At 46.0% G+C, this 22033-nt stretch overlaps 1 protein-coding gene and 1 pseudogene across 8 annotated transcripts; both read right to left on the bottom strand.

Moving 5' to 3' along the window:
• Positions 1-1417: 1417 nt before the first annotated feature.
• Positions 1418-18054, bottom strand: LOC100986982 (killer cell immunoglobulin-like receptor 3DL2). Of its 8 annotated transcripts, none has more exons than XM_063599676.1 (9): positions 17988-18054; positions 17414-17449; positions 16384-16668; positions 14623-14922; positions 12717-13016; positions 9487-9537; positions 2715-2819; positions 2202-2254; positions 1418-2102 (listed from the first exon to the last, which is right to left on the bottom strand). In XM_063599676.1, exons 1-9 carry the CDS (start codon positions 18019-18021, stop codon positions 1893-1895), a joined length of 1374 nt encoding a protein of 457 aa, XP_063455746.1. In that variant the 5' UTR covers positions 18022-18054; the 3' UTR covers positions 1418-1892. The 8 variants fall into 8 exon arrangements, with proteins under 8 accessions (XP_063455746.1, XP_063455749.1, XP_063455748.1 ...); XM_063599678.1 differs by having other exon boundaries at positions 1893-2102; positions 14623-14886; positions 17988-18021; XM_063599679.1 differs by lacking the exon at positions 9487-9537.
• Positions 18055-20468: 2414 nt separating this feature from the next.
• Positions 20469-22033, bottom strand: part of LOC134729570 (putative killer cell immunoglobulin-like receptor like protein KIR3DP1) — a 29159-nt pseudogene continuing 27594 nt past the window's right edge.

The raw sequence follows: 22033 nt of genomic DNA, 5'->3' as shown, positions 1-22033 counted from the left end.
TTACGAAGAAAAATCTTTGCCCACCTAGACAGGGATCTGATATTTTCCAAGATGACACACGATTACATGTTGAAATGATAATATTTTGAGTCTACTTAGATAATAAAATAATATTTTGGATCTATTAGGTTAATATTTTGGGTCTGTTGGGTTAATAATATTTTGGGTCCATTGGGTTAACTTAAATTAATTTTGTCTGTTTCTTGTTAGCTTTTTAATTTGGATACTAGCAAGTTTGAAAGAATGCATGTGGTTTGCATTGTGTTTCTATAGGACAGAACTTATCTGTGGATGTAAGGGAGTCACAACAAAATTACAAGCATTGTTTTTGGTGGAAATGAGAAAAATGATTACGAATTTACATGGAAAAGCAAATAGCCAATAATAATAATAGTGGCAATCTTAAAGAGGAAGGAGAAATTAGAGGATTCAGGCTGCCAAATTTTAAGGGGTTCTATAAGGCTACATAAAGTGCAGCATCCTCATGAGAGTGGACACAGAGAGCCACTGAGCAGAAAAGAGTGTGTAAAATACATCTGTGTACACACAGTCCCTTTATAGTTGACAGAGGCTGCCATGCGGGTTAAGGTGGAATAGAATGTCTTCTCAATAAATAACACTGGACCAGAGGGTTAAAGGTAGGAAAAAATAAATCTAAGGTTATTTTCACACCATAAAAACACTGCTTATTTTTTATCTTATTATCATACATTTTGATGATTTATTTCTAAAATTGATGAATGAAAATTATATACAGTTGTCCTTCACTATTCATGGGTGATTGGTTCCAGGAAACCCCCCTCCCTACCAGACACCAAAATCTGCAGGTGTTCAAGCCTCTTGCATGAAATGGCACAGCGTTTGCCTATAACCCATGCACATCCTCCTGTATACATGAAATCATCTCTAGATTACTTATAATTCCTGATACAGCCTACACACCACCTCACTTGTGTCCATACCATATAGTTTTGCTTTTTGGAACTTTGTGGATTTTTTCTCTGAATATTTTTGATTTATATTTGGTTCAATAAACACCTGTAAACCCCACAGATATGGAGGAGCGACTGTATATTTATAGTATGAAAGATGATGCGTTGACATGTGCCCCGTGGAGATGAGACTAACAAGGCCTATGACTCTACAAATGTTTCATCTTGGAATGACTCTGCCAGCTTTCCAGGTTGCAGAGAGTAAGAATATCACTTGTTCATGTGATTCACGATCCTTGGAACCTCCTACGTGCTGCATCTTTGGATGGAAATTGGAGTCCCAGAGACAAATGAGGCTCCACTCTGCTTCCAGAAGCTCAGAGTCCGGGGGTGAGAAACCAGTGGAGAACAGATGAGGTTATATGGACATAGTAATGATAACACTGGAAACTCTCAGTGAATAAAGAGTCACATTACCAAAACCATGAGGGCAGACATGTTTATTTGAAGAGGAGAGAGCTACATTGAAGTTATAAAAAAAATTTATAAATTTTACTGATGACAGAAGGCTGAAAGATAGTCTGAGAGGAGGTGGAACGGCATGAGGGAAGGTGGAACAGCACGTGTCTAAGTGCCGTGTTAAGAGGGAGCCTCTTTCATGTTTGGAATTGTGAGTTCCTCAGTGTGATTGCAGCCTCAAGTAGACTAGGAAGTAAGCCAGTTAGGTTGGAGAGGTGGGCAGGGGTCAAGTGAAATAGATACTTGTGGGCTAAGCAAAGGAGTCTGTTTTCTCTGCAGCAGGCAGTGGCGACCTTAGGCATTTGTAAGCAAGAGAGAGGCATGTTCAGATTCGTGGTGTGAGGAAGAGCGATCCCCTAAGATGAAGACTGATGCCTTCAGATTCCAGCTGCTGGTGCATTGGATCTGGCAACCTGGTTTTGAGACAGGGCTGTTGTCTCCCTAGAAAACCCCCTCAAGTCCTGACTGTGGTGCTCGTGGGCAGGAGACAACTTTGGATCTGGGCTCAGCATTTGGAAGTTCCGTGTACACGCTGGTATCTGTTAGGGGTGTCTTGGGCCTCTGAGAAGGGCGACCGATTTTTCTCTGTATGAAAACGCAGTGATCCAACTGTGCGTATGTCACCTCCTGAGGGTCTTGTTCATCAGAGTCCTGGAGAGAGGGAAATGCTGAGTGAGGGAGGGTGCTCACATTTTTCAGGACTATTAGGGATAAGACTGTATCCGTGAGGCTGGGCCGAGGAGGACCTACCTGCCTATTCACTGTTCTGTCCCCCGCAGGCTCTTGGTCCATTACAGCAGCATCTGTAGGAGACGGAAGTCGTCAAAACCACTCGGAGGGCCCTTCTGGGTCCTCATTTCATGGGCAGACACCAACCCACAGGGGGAGGCTGTAGGTGCCTGAGGCTCTTCAGCTGCCAACATCCAGACTCAGACATTCTATCTCTCTGAGTTCAAGACCCCATCCCATGAAGTGCTCTCAATTGGCATCCCATTGATTCTGTCTCCCACTTTCTGCCTGTCATGGAACCTTCTGGATGTCAGTGGCTGCAGGGGATGTGAGGATACAGTTCAGAACCAGGCAATGGTCTGTGAGCTGAAGGCAGGAGCAGGTTGTCTGGTGCTCTCTCTAGAAAGCCCTGCCTCTGTGGCTCCTGCCTTGGGCCAGGGACCATCCTGCCAGTGAGGAACACACACGTGCCTGCTCCCATCCTGCTTCCCCACACGGCCCTGAGCTCTCTGGCCTCTGCTTCGTGAGACTTACTCTTTTTGTTGGAGCACCAGCGATGAAGGAGAAAGAAGAGGATGATGATGAAGAGGATGATGACCACTGAGGTCCCAATCAGAACGTGCAGGTGTCTGCGGATACCTGGAGGAAGATGGGTATCCAATAAGAAGCTAATCATAGCAGTTCTTCTTTATGGATTGTCTCATTTCTTGATTGACAGGTAACCACATGGAACATCTCCTTAGGACAAGCAGCGTGATGGCAGGAGACCCAGCTTTCTCCTGCTTTCTCAGTTACAGCTCTCATAGAAACCATAGAATGTGCTGAGGATACAGCTGCTTTAGTTTAGATGTTTGACCCTTTGAAACCTCACACTGAAATATTGAAATTTAACCCCCAGTGTGGAAGTTTGGGCCTATGGGAAGGTGTTTGAGTCATGGAGGTGGATCCATCATGAATAGATTAATGCTGCCCCACATGACGGGGTTAGCAAGTTCCCCCTCTATTAGTTCCCGGAGAGCTGGTTGTTAAAAAGAGCTTGGAAGCTCCATCGCTCGCCCTCCCCCTTTCTCCCTCTCTTGCCGTGTGATCTCTGTGGTCTCTGCACAGACAGACCCTCCTTCCCTTCTCCCGGAGTGGGAGCAGCCTGAGGCCATCACAGGAAACCGATGCTGGTGCCATGCTTCCAGTACAGTCTGCAGAACTGTGAGGCAAACAAATCTGTTTTCTCTAGAAGTTACCCAGGCTCTGGGATGCAAGGCTGGTTCAATATATGCAAATCAATAAATGTAATCCATCATATAAACAGAACCAAAGACAAAAACCACACGATTATCTCAATAGATGCAGAAAAGGCCTTTGACAAAATTCAACAACCTTCATGCTAAAAACTCTCAATAAATTAGGTATTGATGGGACGTATCTCAAAATAATAAGAGCCATCTATGACAAACCCACAGCCAGTATCATACTGAATGGGCAAAAACTGGAAACATTCCCTTTGAAAACTGGCACAAGACAGGGATGCCCTCTCTCACCACTCCTATTCAACATAGTGTTGGAAGTTCTGACCAGGGCAATTAGGCAGGAGAAGGAAATAAAGGGTATTCAATTAGGAAAAGAGGAAGTCAAATTGTCCCTGTTTGCAGATGACATGATTGTATATCTAGAAAACCCCATTGTCTCAGCCCAAAATCTCCTTAAGCTGATAAGCAACTTCTACAAAGTCTCAGGATACAAAATCAATGTACAACAATCACAAGCATTCTTATATACCAATAACAGACAAACAGAGAGCCAAATCATGAGTGAACTCCCATTCACAATTGCTTCAAAAAGAATAAAATACCTAGGAATCCAATTTACAAGGGACGTGAAGGACCTCTTCAAGGAGAACTACAAACCACTGCTCAATGAAATAAAAGAGGATACAAAGAAATGGAAGAACATTCCATGCTCATGGGTAGGAAGAATCAATATCGTGAAAATGGCCATACTGCCCAAAGTAATTTATAGATTCAATGCCATCCCCATCAAGCTACCAATGACTTTCTTCACAGAATTGGAAAAAACTACCTTAAAGTTCATATGGAACCAAAAAAGAGCCAGCATCGCCAAGTCAATCCTAAGCCAAAAGAACAAAGCTGGAGGCATCATGCTGCCTGACTTCAAACTATACTACAAGGCTACAGTAACCAAAACAGCATGGTACTGGTACCAAAACACAGATATAGATAAATGGAACAGAATAGAGCCCTCAGAAATAATGCCACATATCTACAACTATCTGATCTTTGACAAACCTGAGAAAAACAAGCAATGGGGAAAGGATTCCCTATTTAATAAATGGTGCTGGGAAAACTGGCTAGCCATAGGTAGAAAGCTGAAACTGGATCCCTTCCTTACACCTTATACAAAAATTAATTCGAGATGGATTAAAGACTTAAACGTTAGACCTAAAACCATAAAAACCCTAGAAGAAAACCTAGGCATTACCATTCAGGACATAGGCATGGACAAGGACTTCATGTCTAAAACACCAAAAGCAATGGCAACAAAAGCCAAAATTGACAAATGGGATCTAATTAAACTAAAGAGCTTCTGCACAGCAAAAGAAACTACCATCAGAGTGAACAGACAACCTACAAAATGGGAGAAAATTTTCGCAACCTACTCATCTGACAAAGGGCTAATATCCAGAATCTACAATGAACCCAAACAAATTTACAAGAAAAAAGCAAACAACCCCATCAAAAAGTGGGTGAAGGACATGAACAGACACTTCTCAAAAGAAGACATTTATGCAGCCAAAAAACACATGAAAAAATGCTCACCATGACTGGCCATCAGAGAAATGCAAATCAAAACCACAATGATATACCATCTCACACCAGTTAGAATGGCAATCATTAAAAAGTCAGGAAACAACAGGTGCTGGAGAGGATGTGGAGAAATAGGAACACTTTTACACTGTTGATGGGACTGTAAACTAGTTCAACCATTGTGGAAGTCAGTGTGGCAATTCCTCAGGGATCTAGAGCTTGAAATACCATTTGACCCAGCCATCCCATTACTGGGTATATACCCAAAGGACTATAAATCATGCTGCCATAAAGACACATGCACACGTATGTTTATTGCGGCACTATTCACAATAGCAAAGACTTGGAACCAACCCAAATGTCCAACAATGATAGACTGGATGAAGAAAATGTGGCACATATACACCATGGAATACTATGCAGCCATAAAAAATGATGAGTTCATGTCCTTTGTAGGGACATGGATGAAATTGGAAATCATCATTCTCAGTAAACTATCACAAGGACAAAAATCCAAACACTGCATGTTCTCACTCATAGGTGGGAATTGAACAATGAGAACACATGGACACAGGAAGGGGAACATCACACTCTGGGGACTGTTGTGGGGTGGGGGAGGGGGGAGGGATAGCATTAGGAGATATACCTAATGCTAAATGACAAGTTGATGGGTGCAGCACACCAGCATGGCACATGTATACATATGTAACTAACCTGCACATTGTGCACATGTACCCTAAAACTTAAAGTATAATAATAATAAAATTAAAAAAAAAAGCTCATCAGAAGCACTACACACACACACACACAAAAAAGAAGTTACCCAGGCTCAAGTGTTCCTTTAGAGCAACAAAAATGGACTAAGACAGCAACGTCCTGAGATCAGGAGGAACGTCTCAGAACAGGCTGGGCTGTCTTCCTGTTCTTCCTGGAGGAGGATGTCATGCAGTGCTTTAGCTGAGTGCTTCCTGTGGCTCCAGGGTACAAAACCCAGGCTGGGCTATTTTCTGGCTTCCCCCAGCTACACTGCAAATGAGGTGACTCCATATGTCCCGAGCAGCTTTTCTGAGCCTTGAGGGACTGGCTCACATTGAAATGTAGGCTTCAGTTGTCACTCGCTGCTTATCTGTTAGTAATGAACCTGCCTATGTAACGTATTCTCTGTGTGTTCTGTCTCCCTGGAGTGACGGTGAGTGATAGGAATTGGCATAGGCCCAGGTGCAGTCCAGGAGGTGTTTAGAGTCTTCTCTGGGAAGACTGGACTGGGACTGATACACAGTGAATGTGCTTTACAGTTTCTACATCCACAACCCTCTTGACTCAAATTACCTTCTCCAAGAAAAGGACACAAAAATGAAATCAAGATCAGAAAAGCAAAGTAGAATTCTCTTATGTCGAACAGCCAGGAAATAATGATGAAGCCCATGTGAAACGTGCTACTCTTTGTGATCTCACGAGACACATGTTAGGCTGCTGTTCCACCTGAGAGGCTGGGGGAAGGACCACCCCCTCCACCATCTATTGCTTCAAAACCACCTGTCCTCCTGTGAATTAGTAGGAAAGGGGAGCAGGAGCTAGTGCTGGTGCTGATCTCTGATTCCAAGATCTGAACTCACTCCAAGAAGTATTAGCGTTTACCTCCCCATGGTCTATCTGTATCTCCACAGGTGATTGGAAGTAGGGGTGAGGTGGGGGATTTGGGTGAGGGGGAAAGTTTCTTGTGATGAACAGAGCACTTTCCCTATTTCAGGGCCTGTGCTGGTGGGTTCAGGGGGCTTTCATATTTTCCATATGATCTCATGTTCACAGAAAGCCAAATACGGAAGAGGTTTTAGGCTGATTTTCTAATGGATAAGATAAAGGACCAAAGAAGTAATTATAGAGAAATAGAAAAATGATGATTGGAATTCAGGTGCCTGCATCATTTGTGTATGTTATATTATATTTATGTATTTTTTATTTTTATTTTTTGAGACAGAGTATCCCTGTGTCACCCAGGCTGGTGTGCAGTGACGCGATCTCCACTCACTGCAACCTCTGCCTCCAGGGCTGAAGTCATTCTCCTGCTTCATCCTCCAGAGTAGCTGGGATTATAGTCATGCACCACCATCATGCCTGCTTAATTTTTGTATTTTTAGTAGAGATAGGGTTTCTCCATGTTGGCCAGGCTGGTCTCGAACTCCTGACTTCATGTGATCCACCCGCGTTGGCCTCCTGAAGTGCTGGGTTACAGGCGTGAGCCACCGTTCACAGCCTTGTATATTATGCTATACTAGGTCCCTTCGTTTGCACCACCCCTCATCTAGCTCTCCCTCCTCTGCCAGGTATTGATTTAGATGCAGGAGAAATAAATCTCAGAAATAAGTTGGTGAAGCGAGGATTAAACTACCAGGAGAAATCAAACCCAGCGAGCCTTTCCAGCCAATGATTCTACCTCACAAGCATATCTTATATCCATCTACTTCATCCACTTAGGGTCTAAATCAGCACCACATTTCACCAGTGGGGCGGGAATTGCCTTTTCCACGATCTCCTAGATTCCAGTTATGCACCTGGGCCTCCCTTATTTTCATGTCAGTCACTATTAATCACGTAGGGATTCCTGGTTACCCTGAGGTGAATCCAAGGGCTGTGAGTATAAAACACACACTCCTTGTTCCTCCTTAGTTTCCTGTGTACCCAGTGTGCTCTCTGTCTCTCCACAGTCGTCTTGTCATTCTCCCCATCTCATTCCCAGCATTTCAGGCAGAGCCTCTTCCTTCAACATCAGATTGTTTTCACATTTGTGCCTTCACGGCTGACAGCTGTGTGTGGAAAATCCTTCCGCCAATCTTTCAGGGGTTCAATCCGTGTTTTTCATTAATGTCACAAATATCTGATTAGTGAGACCTTCTCTGTCACCTGAAATAATACACTCAGCATTATCTATTATTGATTTGAAAATTTGGCTTGGCCCCGTGGCTCATGCCTCTTACCCCAGCGGGTTGGGAGGCAGAGGCTATTGGATCACTTGAGGTTGGGAATTTGAGACCAGCCTGGCCAACATGGTGAAACATCCTCTCTACAGAAAATATGCAAAAAGAGTTAGCCGGGCATGGTGGTTGTGGTCTGTAATCCCAGCTACTGGAGAGGCTGAGGGAGGAGATCACTTCAACCCAGGAGGTGGAGGTTGCATTGAGCCGAGATCATGCCACTGCACTCTAGCCTGGACAACAGAGCAAGACTCTGTCTCAATAAACAAGTAGGTAAATACATAAATAAATAGATTTCATGCACAGATGCTTCTCAATAGATCATTCATTTATTGGTCCACTTGTGCATACATTTTCTGCCCTCCCATTTAACCATCTGCAATATCAGTGTCCCAAGAACAGAGGGTAAATGCATCTTGTTTACTATTTGTGGAAGAAGAATGCCACCCCACCCCAGAAATGTCCCTGTCCTAGCCTCCATAGCTTGTGAATATGTTATTTTACATGGAAGGAGGAATGAAGATTGCAGATGGAATTACGGTTGCTAATCAGCTGAACTTAAAAGGAGGGTATCCTGGATGATTTCCGGGAGATTATGATGGATTTTCATCTTGGTGAACCCAATAGAATCCCCAAGTTTTCAAAAGAAGGGGAAGAAGGGAGAGCAGCATTCAGAGAAAGAGGTGTGGTAAGGAAGAAGGGTCTGAGTGATGCCATGTGAGATGTGACCAGCCTTTGTGGGTTTTGAGGAAGGAGGAAGGGGACCAGGAGCCAAGGAATGTGGGAGCCTCTAGAAGCTGGGACAAGTGAGAAGCAGATTCTTGCCTGGAACCCTCAGAGGGAAGGCAGCCTTGCTTTCACCTTGATTTTAGCCCAGTGAGATGCACTTCATACTTTGAGCTACAGCACTGTAAGATAATTAAATAACTGTTTTGTTTTCACCCACGAATCTTGTGGAAATTTGTTATGGCAACAATAGGAAAAGGTCCCACACTGCACAGCCTGAGCATGGGGCCGTGGCTGAATGAGTCAGTGAGTCGAAGTGTGCGTGCATGAGCTCTGTTCTCTGTTACGGCAAGGCTCTTGCTCTGCTGAGTCAGCCAGGGTTGCCTCATGACCAACAGTAATTCATTCCTGGGCAAGTGGAACTTCTCTAAAACACCCACCCTCATCAGATGTTCCCTTCCCTTCCCTCTTTCAAGCCCGCAGGAATTTGTCCTCTAGTAAGGAATGCAGGCAGAAAAAACACTGCATTTTTCCTGAGAAGGATGTCAGATTTGCAATTATTCTTCTAGCTTGTAGGAGGTCTCAGCTGCAGAAAATTAAAGATTAAGAGACTTCACTGAGCCCTTTGGTGGCCCTAGATCCGTTTCACTATTGGAGTGTCTGGAGTTCCGAGATGGTGGAAGACAGGCCCTCATTCACAGAGCTGGGAGGTTTGAGCCAACACTTGCATCCAAGGCTTCCACCTCCCCAGGTTTCCAAAAGCAGAGATAAGAGGGGTCCTTTACTCACCAGATTTGGAGCTTGGTTCTGTGGGTGAAGGCCAACTACTTGAAGGGTTTCCTAGAACATGGGACAGGAGAGATGTGAGGAAATGAGGGTGCTTGTCCTCTACTCAATGGAAATCTTTGAGGTTGGTTCATGGCCAACACTCTGTTATCTAATGTTGGACTCTGGGAGTCTTGGGATCCTCTTCTCCATAATTTTTGTGTGTGATGCCCACTGTCTTGAGACTTCAAGGTATAAAGAGAAAACAGGAGCATCACACTACCTGACTTAGAAATATGTTACAGAGCTGTAGTAAGCAAAACAGCATGACACTGGCATAAAGAAAGGCACATAAAAAATGGAATAGAATGGAGAACACAGATATAATCCATGCATTTACATCCAATGGCTTTCTTTTGTGTGTGTGTGATGGAATCTTGCTCTGTCATGCAGGCTGGAGTGCAGAGGTGCAATCTCAGCTCAATGCAACCTCCACTTCCTGGATTCAAGCAATTCTCTTGCTTCAAACTCCCAAGTAGTGGTATTACAGGCACTGATCACCATGCTCAGCTAATTTTTGTATTTTTAGTAGAGACGAGGTTTCACTCTGTTGGCCATCGTGGTCTTAAACTCCTGGCTTCAGGTGATCCACCCGCCTCGGCCTCCCAAAGTGCTGGAAATGCAGGTGTGAGCCACCACGCCCAGCCCATTTAAGGGACTTTGACAAAGGTGCCGAGAACTTACAATCAGGAAAGGACAGTCTTTTCAATAAATGGTGTGGGGAAAACTGGATATCCACATGCAGAGGAATAAAACTGCATCTATACCTGTCACCATACACAAATATCAAATGAAAATGGATTAAAAACATGAGTCTAAGGCCTGAACCTATGAAACATGTAGAAGAAAATAATGGGGAAGACATTTGTCTGAAGAAAGACATTTTGTTTAAAACCTTCCAAACACAAGTAATCAAAGCAAAAAGTAGACCATTAGGATTACACCAAACCAAGCAACTTCTACACCACAAAAGATAAACCAAGAAAGTGGAGAGACAACCCACAAAATAGGAGCAAATATTTGCAAACTATTCATCTGAGACGGGATTAATAACTGGAAGTATAAGAAGCTAAAACAACTCAATAAAACAATTTAATTAAAAAATGAGCAAAAGACATGAGGAGACATTTCTCCACAAACAAAACAGAAATGGCGATCACGTATATGAAAAAGTGCTCAGCAGCACTCATCATCAGAGAAATGTAAATTAAAATCGCGATGAGTTTTCATCTCATCCCATTAAAATGCCTTTTAGGCCGGTGGCTCACGCCTGTAATCCCAGCACTTTGGGAGGCGGAGGTGGGCGGATCACCTGAGGTCGGGAGACCAGCCTCACCAACATGGAGAAACTCCGTCTCTACCAAACATACAAAAATTAGCCGGGCGTGGTGGCACAAGCCTGTAATCCCAGCTACTTTGGGGGCTGAGGCAGGAGAATCACTTGAACCCGGGAGGCGGAGGTTGTAGTGAGCCGAGATCACACCATTGCACTCCAGCCTGGGCGCCTATGAGCGAAACTCCATCTCAACATAAATAAATAAATAAAATAAAATAAAGTAAAATGGCTTTTATCTGCAAGACAGGCAAAACAAATGCTGGCAAGATGGTAGAGAAAGGAGAACCCTGGTACCCTGTTGGTAGGAATGTAAATTAGTACAACTATTGTGGAGAAAAGTATGGAAATTCTTTAAAAAACTAAAAGGAGGCTGGGCATAGTGGCTTATGCCTGTAATTTCAGCACTTTGGGAAACCGAGGCAGGCACCTCACTTGAGGTCAGGAGTTTGAGAGCAGCCTGCCCAAAATTGGGATATCCCGTCTGTGCTAAAAAAAATACAAAAATTAGCCAGGCATGGTGGCGTGCACCTGTAATCACAGCTACTAGGGAGGCTGAGTCAGGACAATCGTTTGAACCTAGGAGGCAGAGGTTGCAATGAGCCAAGATCTCACCACTTTGACTCCAGCTTGGACTAAGGAGGGAAACTCTTTCTCAAAAAAGAAAAAAAAAAAAAAAAAAAAAAGAGAACTTTCATAGTATCCAGCAATTTCACTACTGGGTTTATATCTAAAGGAAAGGACATCAGTGTATCGAAGTGATATCTGCATTCATATGACTGTTCCAGCACTGTTCACAGTAGCCAAGATGTGGAGTCAACCTACCTGCCCATCAGTGGGTGAGTGGATAGAGAACTGTGGTACACACACACAGTGGAGACTACTCATGCATAGAAACAATAACATCCTGTCATTTGCAGCCACATGGATGGAACTGGAGGTCATTACAAAGATTCCCATTTCTCACCCACATGCAGGAGAGAAAAGGTGGATCTCATGAAGGTAGAGAATAGAATGGTGGATACCAGAGGCCGGGAAGGGAAGGGTGGAGGGTAACAAAAAAAAGAATACAGATGTATTTATTTATTTAGAAACAGAGTCTCTGTCTGTCTCCCAGGCTGCAGTGCAGTGGCATGATCTCGGCTCAGTGCAACCTCTGCCTCCTGGGTTTAAGTGCTTCTCCTGCCTCAGCCTCCCAGGTAGCTAGGACTACAGGTGCATGCCAGCATGCTTGGCTAATTTTTCTTGTCTGTTTAGTAAAGATGAATTTCCCGCATGTTGGCCAGGCTGATCTCGAGTCCCTGATCTTAAATGATCCACCTTTCTTGGCCTCTTAAAGCACCGAGATTACAACCGTGAACCACCACAACCAGCATATAAAGGTTTTTATGACCACTAGATTTTACTTTAAAAAATGGTAAAGGTGGTAAATTATATAGTTACATTTAACCTCAATAAATATTTTTGAAAATGAAAAGAAAAGAGTGTAGGGGTTGCTGGTGATGACATCTCTGTGTGTGGGTGAGAGGCCACGATGGGCTTCTGGGAAATGGGTAAGGTTGAGGGACTGAGGGAACCTCTGATCTCCCCAAACTGAGCCCAGTCTCCCCTTCTCTGGGTCTGTCCTGACTGCTTTCTCCATCTGCCTGGGTGCCTGGAGCCCTGATCGGAGGCCTCCATGCAGGCCGTGTAGGAGGGTTTGGAGGTGCCGTGTCTGCCATCCTGCGCCCTGATCCTTCCCTCACACTCATGCTGCGTCTTCTCTCTGCATCTGTCCATGCTTCTCTCCATTATCGGCAGGAAGCTCCTCAGCTAAGGCTCTAGGATCATAGGACATGGGACAGCCATGGGCTTTTCTCACCTGTGACAGAAACAAGCAGTGGGTCACTCGAGTTTGACCACTCGTAGGGAGAGTGAGGGAAAGAGCCGAAGCATCTGTAGGTCCCTCCATGGGTGGCAGGGCCCAGAGGGAAGTCGGCCTGGAGTGTTCCATTGACGCTGCGCACTGCAGGGAGCCTAAGTTCACGTTCATGGGCCTCCCCCTCCCTGAATAGATGGTACATGTCATAGGAGCTCCGGGAGCTGCAGGACAAGGTCACGTTCTCTCCTGCCAGAACCGTGGGGCCCGGCTGGGCTGAGAGAGAAGGTTTCTCATATAGACCTGGAAGGAGAAGAGGCAGTTTCCTCAGGGAGGTTCTTCCTTGTCACAGCTCCCCTCCCACCTGAGCTGAGAACTCACTCCCCTGCTCTATGACCTAATGCTCTCTCTCTCTCTCACCCTCCACCCATCTCTCTTCATGTCTATTTCCTCCTTCCACCTTCTCTGTCTCTCTAGGTCTCTGACCTCACTTCCCCACCCCTAGGTATGCTTTCCCTTTTTGGATTGTTTTATTCTCTCTGACCCTCCTTGGATTGGTTGACTTGATCTTCCTTTTTCTATAATCTGAGTCTCTCACTTTCTGTCTTGTTCATAACTTTCTGCATATTTCTATCTATTATCTATCATCTATCATCTATCTATTTTGTGTCTATCTACAAATTATCTGTCATCTGTATCTATGTATCATTTATCTATCTCTCTATCAATTGTCTATCTGTCTATCCAGCAATCACCTATGTATTATCTATATCTATGTATCATCGATCTCTCTCTCTATTACCTCTCTATCTGTCTGCCTCTCTGTCTCTATCTATGTATCATCTATGTATCTATATATCTATCTATGTGTCATCTATGTATCTATCTATCTATCTTCATCATCATCATCATCATCATCATCATCTCTATGTATCATCTATCAATCATCATCTATGTATCTATAACCTATCCATTATCTATCATCTACCTATTTATCATCTATCTATATCTATCTATCCATCTATCATCTGTCTCTCTACATCTCCTTTTCTCTGCCTCTCAGTCTCTCTCATTCTATTTGGAATCTCTGCAATCCATCCCCACATCTTTATCTTTCTCTGTCTTTGTGCCCCTCCCTCAGGGTTCTGATTCTGGGGCTTTTCTGTCCTCCTTTCCATCATTCTCTCCACTCCTCTGCCCTCTTTTCTTTGTTTTTGTGTGTCTGTGAGTCTCTCAATCCCCTTCTTCTGGCTCATTCTCTGTGTGTTTATGCCTTTGCTTTTTGACGTCCCTGATTTATCTCTGTGTCTCTCAGTAATCCTATTATATGTAGGATTATTTGGAATATGAGCCTCAGAATCTAGTCTGGGGACCCCAAGTACACACAGTATATAGGGGTTGGTGTTCTGGGGCCATGATATCCTGGGATAATTACGGCTCCACTGCACGGAAGGCAGAGGTGTCAGAATAAACACGGCATCTGTAGATGCCACAAGGCCTGAGGCCACAGGGCCCAACTGAGGTCAGAAATATGGGTGTCCTTGGGTTCTCCTCGTAGAAACACTTTGTGGAGATAAAACAGAAATGAAACTTCAACCTGTGCCATGTCTCTGAGCAAAGTCAGCATGGAAGGACACTTCTCTCTGGCACATGTCTGTCTGTGTCTCCTTTAACTCTTTCTGTCTTTTCTAACTCCCTGTATGGCCCCTGTGTCTGTCCTCTGTTATGACACCTGGTCTGTACTTGTGTCTCCTGTTACTCTGTCTCTGTTGGTACAGACCTCACCAAGTCAGTCTCTCTCCATAAGAATCCCACGCTTATCTTCCTCATGACCACCTGGGGGTTCCAAGTCGTGGATCATTCACTCTGTGTCTCAATGACAATCAGAAGAATGTCCGGACACTCTCACCTGTGATCACGATGTCCAGAGGGTCACTGGGAGCTGACAACTGATAGCGGAAGTGAGGAACAGAACCGTAGCATCTGTAGGTCCCTGCAAGGACATGCGTCATGGGACCGATGGAGAAGTTGGCCTTGAAGACCCCATCATGGAGCTCTCCAATGAGGCGCAAAGTGTCCTCAACCTTCCCCTCTCTGTGCAGAAGGAAGTGCTCAAACATGACATCTGACCAACATTGCAGGATGACTGTCTCTTCTGATTTCACCAGGTGACCTGGGAGGGCCAGGAGGGAAGGTTTTCTGTGGACTCCTAGGAAGAGAGGTTGTGAGTTTAGAAGGCATCTCTCTTTATCATCCCATCCATGGCATTTGGAATGAGTGAGGGTTCCCCTCCCCGGTGTCTGTCTCTCTCCTCCCTGTCTGCATCTCCATGTCTTTTCTGTGCCCATATCCCCTGGTGCAGGTCCCTCCATCTGTCTTCCTCCCTCTTCTCTGTCCCTCTGTCTCCAGTAGCCCCTGACTCCCCTCCTACTGTGAAGAGAGCCTCATCTCTTGGGCTGTTGTATCTGTTTCCCACTAATCTCTTTCCTGCTGTCTATGTGGGGGTGGAAGAGGACAGGCTGCATGTCTAGGTTCTTAGCAGCCTGAATCAATCTCTTTTGAACAAATTGGAGTCTCTGGCAGGAGGTATCAACTCATCAGTAAGGCAGACATCAGTGTCCACACACCCTGTTCCTGATGGGGATTGGGAGCCTCTCCTGCCATGTCTGTGCCTTCTCCATGGCCCCAGCTTCCACAGGGTGGCCCCGGTGCTGGTTCCAGGAGCATCAACCCCTTCCTATGTGGATGGAGCCTGGTGGTGGCATCAGCATCCTGCCCTTCCTGATCTCAGGGTAGCCAACCTTCTCCTTGTTTGGTTTCTTTAATTAATTGATTAATGAATTTATTTTTGAGACAGTCACTTTTTCACCCAGGCTGGAGTGTAGTGGTGTGGTCTTGGCTCACTGAAACCTCTGCCTCCCCGGTTCAAGTGATTTTCTTGCCTCAGCCTCCCCAGTCGTTGGATTACTCGTGCCCACCATCATGCCCGGCTATCCTTGTTTGGTTTCCTAACTTGTCCTTGACCTGGGTTCCTGTGTTGGTTTCTTGTTGCTGCTGCAGAAAATTATGACAAACACGGCAGCAGGAGAGAACACACTGACCCCTTCCACTCGAGACAGAAATTGGATCCAGTTCTCCCTGCGCTGAAATCAAGGCATCTAGAGGGCTGCGTTCCCTCTGGAGACTCAGTGAATCAGTTCTCTTGACTTCTCCAGCCCTTAGGGGCCACCTGCATTCTGTGACTAGTGGCCTTCATCCACCTTCAAAGCCCACAGTGGCTGATAGCGTCTCCCTCCCACTACACTGCTCTAATCCCCACTCCCCTCTTCCTCCTCATCTCACGTGGACCCTTGTGATTACACTGAGCCCAGCGGGACAGTCCAGGCTGTCTCCCTATCTCAAGGTCAACTCATCAACAACCTGAGTTCCATCTTCCCCTTCAGTCCCCTGTCCTGTAACATAAATAGTGACAGGCTCCAGGGATTACAATGTAGCCATCATTGAGGACAGTTATTCTTTCCACCACAGCACCCATTTCCCCTGTATTCAATCCCCCTTGACCCCAAATACAGTCAGGGCCTGGATGATGGGACCCTGACGGACACCCCCACCAGAAGCTCTGGGATTCAGGAGGTGGGACAGTGAGAAGCCCAGACAGAAAGCCTCTGACCTGTGACCATGATCACCAGGGGGTTGCTGGGTGCTGACCACCCAGTGGGGGAGTGTGGGTGTGAACCCCGACATGTGTAGTTCCCTGCATGTGCTGGGGTCACAGGGCCCATGATGAAGCTCTCCTGGAATATTCTGCCGTGGAAGATGGGAACGTGGATTCTGTCTTCTTCGTACAGCGTGAAATTGTTAAACCCACCACGATAGTGACACCGAAGAGTCACGTGTCCTCCTCGAGGCACCATAGCACTGGGCCGGGCAGACAGGAAGGGCTTGTCCTGACCACCTGGGGGAGAAGGAGGCACTGCCTTAGAGAGGAGGATGTGGAGCCGCCCCTCACTCCCTGTGCTCAGAAGATTCTCCCATTTCCACTTTCTAAGGCTCCTACCACACCTGGGTGCCCAGGGCTATGGGAAGGACCCATCCCGCATAGACATGGCATCTCCCTACAACAAAAGTGTCAGCTGAGAACTTTAAGCAAGTGCTGAATAAGTGACTCCTACTAGATTTTAATACTGCAAAATTACTCACATAAAACAACACAAAGTAGACATGACATGGAGGGCAAGTCCTATGTGAATGGAATATCAGCCAATTCATGAACTGAGCCCCCATCAGAGGATTTGGAATGTCAGGGCCATGACTGTGGTTTCCCCACCTCTTCTGGTAGAATGACAGCAGCCACACTGCAGCCCCTACCGTCACGGAAACGCTGGAGGGTGTGAGTTACACCTTTGTCCTCAGAGGACCTGCTGTTCCTAGTACTGCTTCCCTCTCTTTCTCTGCTGCTGACACCACTTCCTCCCTGCCCACCCCAGCTTGGAGCACCCCAGTCTCACCCCAGTCTTCACAGGGCTTGACTCAGGAAAGGGAAAGAAAGGCCGGGGAGGGCGAGGTCAGAACTGTGGGCCGAGCACCCAGGGTCCCCTCTTCCTAGTTTATGAGAGACTCCCCGACAGGACTTCCCTCCCACTTCAGGAAAATCCTCTTATGTGGGGAGATGACACCCTAAGATATGGGGAAGGACTCACCCATGTGTGGACAGGCCCTCTGCAGCAAGAAGAACCCTGGAAAGAAAGATCATGATGGACGATCCATCTGCAGGCAAACCAGGGCACCCTGCTGCCCCCACTGCACTGTGCGTCTTGGCAGCCAGGCCCTTGCTGGGCTGAAGGGAAACTCATCCTCAGTGCCTACCTGCCCCCAGGAACAAGGATCTCGGCTGTGCAGAAACCCAGCCTCCAGGCCCAGATCTCCACCTCCAGGCCTAGATCTACACAACAGGCCCAGATCTCCACTCCAGGCCCCTATCTCCACTCCAGGCCCATATCTCCACTCCAGGCTGATGTCTCTACTCCAGGCCCAGATCTCCACTCCTGGCCCATATCTCCACTCCAGGCTTGTATCTCTGCTCCAGGCCTGTAACTCCACCCCAGGCCCAGATCTCCACTCCAGGATCATATCTCCACTCCAGGCCCAGATCTCCACTTCAGGCCCATAACTCAACTTCCAGGCCCATAACTCCACCTCTAGGCCCATATCTTTACCTCCAGATTCAGATCTTCACCCCAGCGCTCCCTCCCTCTATTCCCTTCCAGGACTCACCAACACACGCCATGCTGACGACCATGAGCGACATGGTGCTGCCGGTGCAGACAGGCGGCTGCGCCCCAGCTCAGCTCAGCAGCGCACAGGATGTTATTTGGCGCCCTGCCCATGCAGTTTACATGTTGACCACATCATGGGAGGGTGACGTACGCAGGCTCTTTCTACCTTGCATGAGGCCCAGTGGGTGCTCGCTCAAGAGCGGAACATGGCTTCCTGGAAATTGTTCTCACTAGAATTGACACCTGGTGTCCTTCACTATGACCAACTCAAAACACGTCTCAGATCCAACCTCCCGAACACGAGATGACTAAAATCTGTGCTAACGTGAAAGACTTTTCATGAATTTTTATTGTTTTTATTGGAGATTCAAACTCTTCCTCATGTGTAATATGCAAAATATCTAATAGGTATTATTAATGTTTTCCGAGTCATTGTGACTAATAAACCATTAGAATTGTTCATGCTTGTATTTCTAGTATTACAGCAGAACCAGTTTAAATGATTTAAACTTCCAGAGAAGGATTATGCAATTATTTACAATCTTAGAATTGTAATTTATCAGCAAAAATCACAACATGTAAATTCTGGATTTTTGTAGTTTTATCTAGAATTTGTCTCATGACCCAAGATTCCAGAGTCCCAACTCATGGTTTGCTCTCTCTCTGACTCTCTGCCTCCCTCATTTTAAAATTTACAGAAATATCCAGTAACATATTGCTATAGAAAATCAATTTCCCCAGCATTTTGGAAGCTGAGGTGGGCGATCAACCGAGGTCAGGAGTTTGAGACCAGCCTGGCCAATATAGTGAAACCATGTCTCTGCTAAAAATACAAAAATTAGCCATGCCTGGTAGCAGGCACCTGCAATGCCAGCTATTCAAGAGGCTGAGGCATGGGATCCCTTGAACCTGGGAGGCGAGTGAGCCGAGATCGTGCCACTGCACTCCAGCCTGGGCAATAGAGCAAGACTCTGCCTCAAGAAAAATAAAAAAAGCACAGCAAACAGCCTATAATAAAAAACTAGAGGACTCCAGCTACCAAATTTTAGGGGTTGTATAAGGTTGCATAAAATGCAGCATTCTCAGGAGAGTGGACACAGAGAGAGCCACTGAGCAGAAAACAGTGTCTAAAATACATCCGTGTACACACAGTCCCTTTATAGTTGACAAAGGCTGCCATGTGGTTTAAGGTGGAATAGAATGTCTTCTCAATAAATAACATGGGCCCAAGGGTTACACATAGAGAAAAATAAACCTAAATGTATTCTCACACTATAAAACACTCGTTTATTTTATCTTGTTATTGTAATTTTTATGTTTTATATTTAAAATTGAGAAATAAAAGTTATATACAGTCATCCCTCATTATTCGTGGGTGATTGGTTTCAGGATCTCCACTCAGATAGCACAATCTGCAGATGCTCAAGCCTCTTCCATGAAATGGCACAGCATTTGGATATAACCCATGCACATCCTCCTGTGTACATGCCATCATCTCTTGATTACTTATAATTCCTGATACAGCCTACACACTGCTTCGTTTGTGTCCATTCAACATAGTTTTGCTTTTTGAAAGTTTGTGGATTTTTTCTCTGAATATTTTTGATTTATAGTTGGTTCAATAAACACCTGTAAATCCCACAGATATGGAGGACCAACTGTATATTTATAGTATGAAAGATGACGTTTTGACATGTGTCACCGTGGAGGAGATGAAACTAACAAGGCCTGTGACTCTACAAATGTTTCATCTTGGAATGACTCTGCCAGCTTTCCAGGTTGCAGAGAGTAAGAATATCACTTGTTCATGTGATTCACGATCCTTGGAACCTCCTATGTGCTGCATCTTTGGATGGAAATTGGAGTCCCAGAGACAAATGAGGCTCCACCCTGCTTCCAGAAGCTCAGAGTCCGGGGGTGAGAACCCGGTGCAGAACAGATGGGATTATATGGACATGGTACTGATAACACTGGAAACTTTCAGCCAAAAAAAGAGTCACCTAAAGAATGAGGGCAGACACGTTTATTTGAAGAGGAGAGAACTACACTGAAATCATAAAAAAATTTTGTAAGTTTACTGATGACAGAAGGCTGAAAAATAGTCTGAGGAAAGGTGGAACAGCATCAAGTAAGGTGGAACAGCATGTGTCTAAGTGCCGTGTTAAGAGGGAGCCTCTTGTATGTTTGGAATTGTGAGTTCCTCAGTGTGATTGCAGCCTCAAGTAGACTAGGAAGTAAGCCAGTTAGGTTGGAGAGGTGGGCAGGGGTCAAGTGAAATAGAGAATTGTGGGCTAAGCAAAGGAGTGTGTTTTCTCTGCAGCAGGCAGTGGGGACCTTAGACATTGGTAAGCAAGAGACAGGCACCAGATTTGTGGTGTGAGGAAGAGCGATGCTCTGCGATGGAGACTCACGCCTTCAGATTCCAGCTGCTGGTACATTGGAGCTGGCAAGCTGGGTTTGAGATAGGGCTGTTGTCTCCCTAGAAGATCCCATTAAGGCCTGACTGTGGTGCTTGTGGGCAGGAGACAATGCTCTGGGCTCAGCATTTGGAAGTTCTATGTACACGCTGGTATCTGTTGAGGGTCTCTTGGTCCTCTGAGAAGGGCCAGTGATTTTTCTCTGTGTGAAAATGCAGTGATCCAACTGTGCGCATGTCTCCTCCTGAGGGTCTTGTTCATCAGAGTCCTGGAGAGAGGGAAATGTTGAGTGAGGGAGGGTGTTCCCGTTTTTCAGGACTGTTAGGGAATAAGACTGTATCCATGAGGCTGGGCTGAGGAGGACCTACCTCCCTGTTCACTGTTCTGTGTCCCGCAGGCTCTTGGTTCATTACAGCAGCATCTGTAGGAGACGGAAGCAATCAAAACAGCTGGGAGGGCACTTCTGGGTCCCCTTTTCATGAACAGATACCAACACACAGGGCGAGGCCATAGGTACCTGAGGTCCCTCAGCTGCCAACAGCCAGACTCAGACATTCCATCTCTCTGAGTGCAAGATCCCATTCCATGAATAGCTGTCAGTTCCCATCCCATTCATTCTATCTCCCACTTTCTGCCTGTCATGGAACCTTCTGGATGTGAGTGGCTGCAGGGGACATGAGGATACAGTTCATAATCAGGCAATGGTCTGTGAGCTGAAGGCAGGGGCAGGGTGTTTGGTGCTCTCTCTAGAAAGCCCTGCCTCTGTGGCTCCCACCTTGGGCCAGGGACCATCCTGCCTGTGAGGAACACACATGTGCCTGCTCCCATCCTGCTTCCGCACAGGGCCCTGAGTTCTCTGGCCTCTGCTTCATGAGACTTACTTTTTTTTTTGGAGCACCAGCGATGAAGGAGAAAGAAGAGGAGGATGGTGAAGAGGATGATGGCCACTGAGTACCTAATCACAGCATGCAGGTGTCTGGCGATACCTGGAGGAAGATGGGAATCCAATAAGAAGCTAACCATAGCAGTTCCTCTTTGTGGATTGTCTCTCATTTCTTGGTTGCCAGGCAACCACATAAAACACCTCTTTAGGACAAGCACCCATGAGGCGGGAGACCCAGCTTTCTCCTGCTTTCTCCGTTATAGTTTTCATAATAACAATAGAATGTGCTGATGATACAACTGCTATAGTTTCAATGTTTGACCCCTCCAAACCCCACTTTGAAATTTAATCCCCAGTGTGGGAAGTTGTGCCTATTGGGAGGGGTGTTTTGGTCATGGGGGTGGATCCATCATGAATAGATTAATGCTGTCCCCAGAGGACGGGGTTAGCAAGTTCTCCTTCTATTAGTACCCTGGAGAGTTGATTCTTAAAAAGAGCTTGGAAGCTCCATCACACCCCCTTTCTCCCTCTCTTGCCATGTGATCTCTGCGGTCTCTGCACACGCAGGACCCCCTTCTCTTCTGTCAGAGTGGGAGCAGCCTGAGGCCGCAGCCAGAAATAGATGCTGGTGTCCTGCTTCTAGTACAGCGTGCAGATCAGTGAGCCAAACACATCTCTTTTCTTTAGAAGATACCCAGGCTCGAGGCAGAGCTTGCAGTGAGCCGAGATCGCGCCACTGCACTC

This window comes from Pan paniscus, chromosome 20, assembly GCF_029289425.2.
Source record: "Pan paniscus chromosome 20, NHGRI_mPanPan1-v2.0_pri, whole genome shotgun sequence".
Taxonomy (NCBI): Eukaryota; Metazoa; Chordata; class Mammalia; order Primates; family Hominidae; genus Pan; species Pan paniscus.
Note: the sequence above shows the minus strand (reverse complement) of the source record. Positions and strands in the feature narration are given on the sequence as shown.

Bases quoted from the DNA above. Each gene is read 5' to 3' on its own strand.
- LOC100986982 (XM_063599676.1), bottom strand. From the start codon at position 18,021: ATGTCGCTCATGGTCGTCAGCATGGCGTGTGTTG. The intron at 14,923-16,383 runs GTCAGAGGCTTT...CTCTCTTCCTAG, and splicing joins CCTGGTGATCATGGTCACAG to GAGTCCACAGAAAACCTTCC. The intron at 13,017-14,622 runs GTGAGAGTGTCC...TTCTCCTTCCAG, and splicing joins TCTGGACATCGTGATCACAG to GTCTATATGAGAAACCTTCT.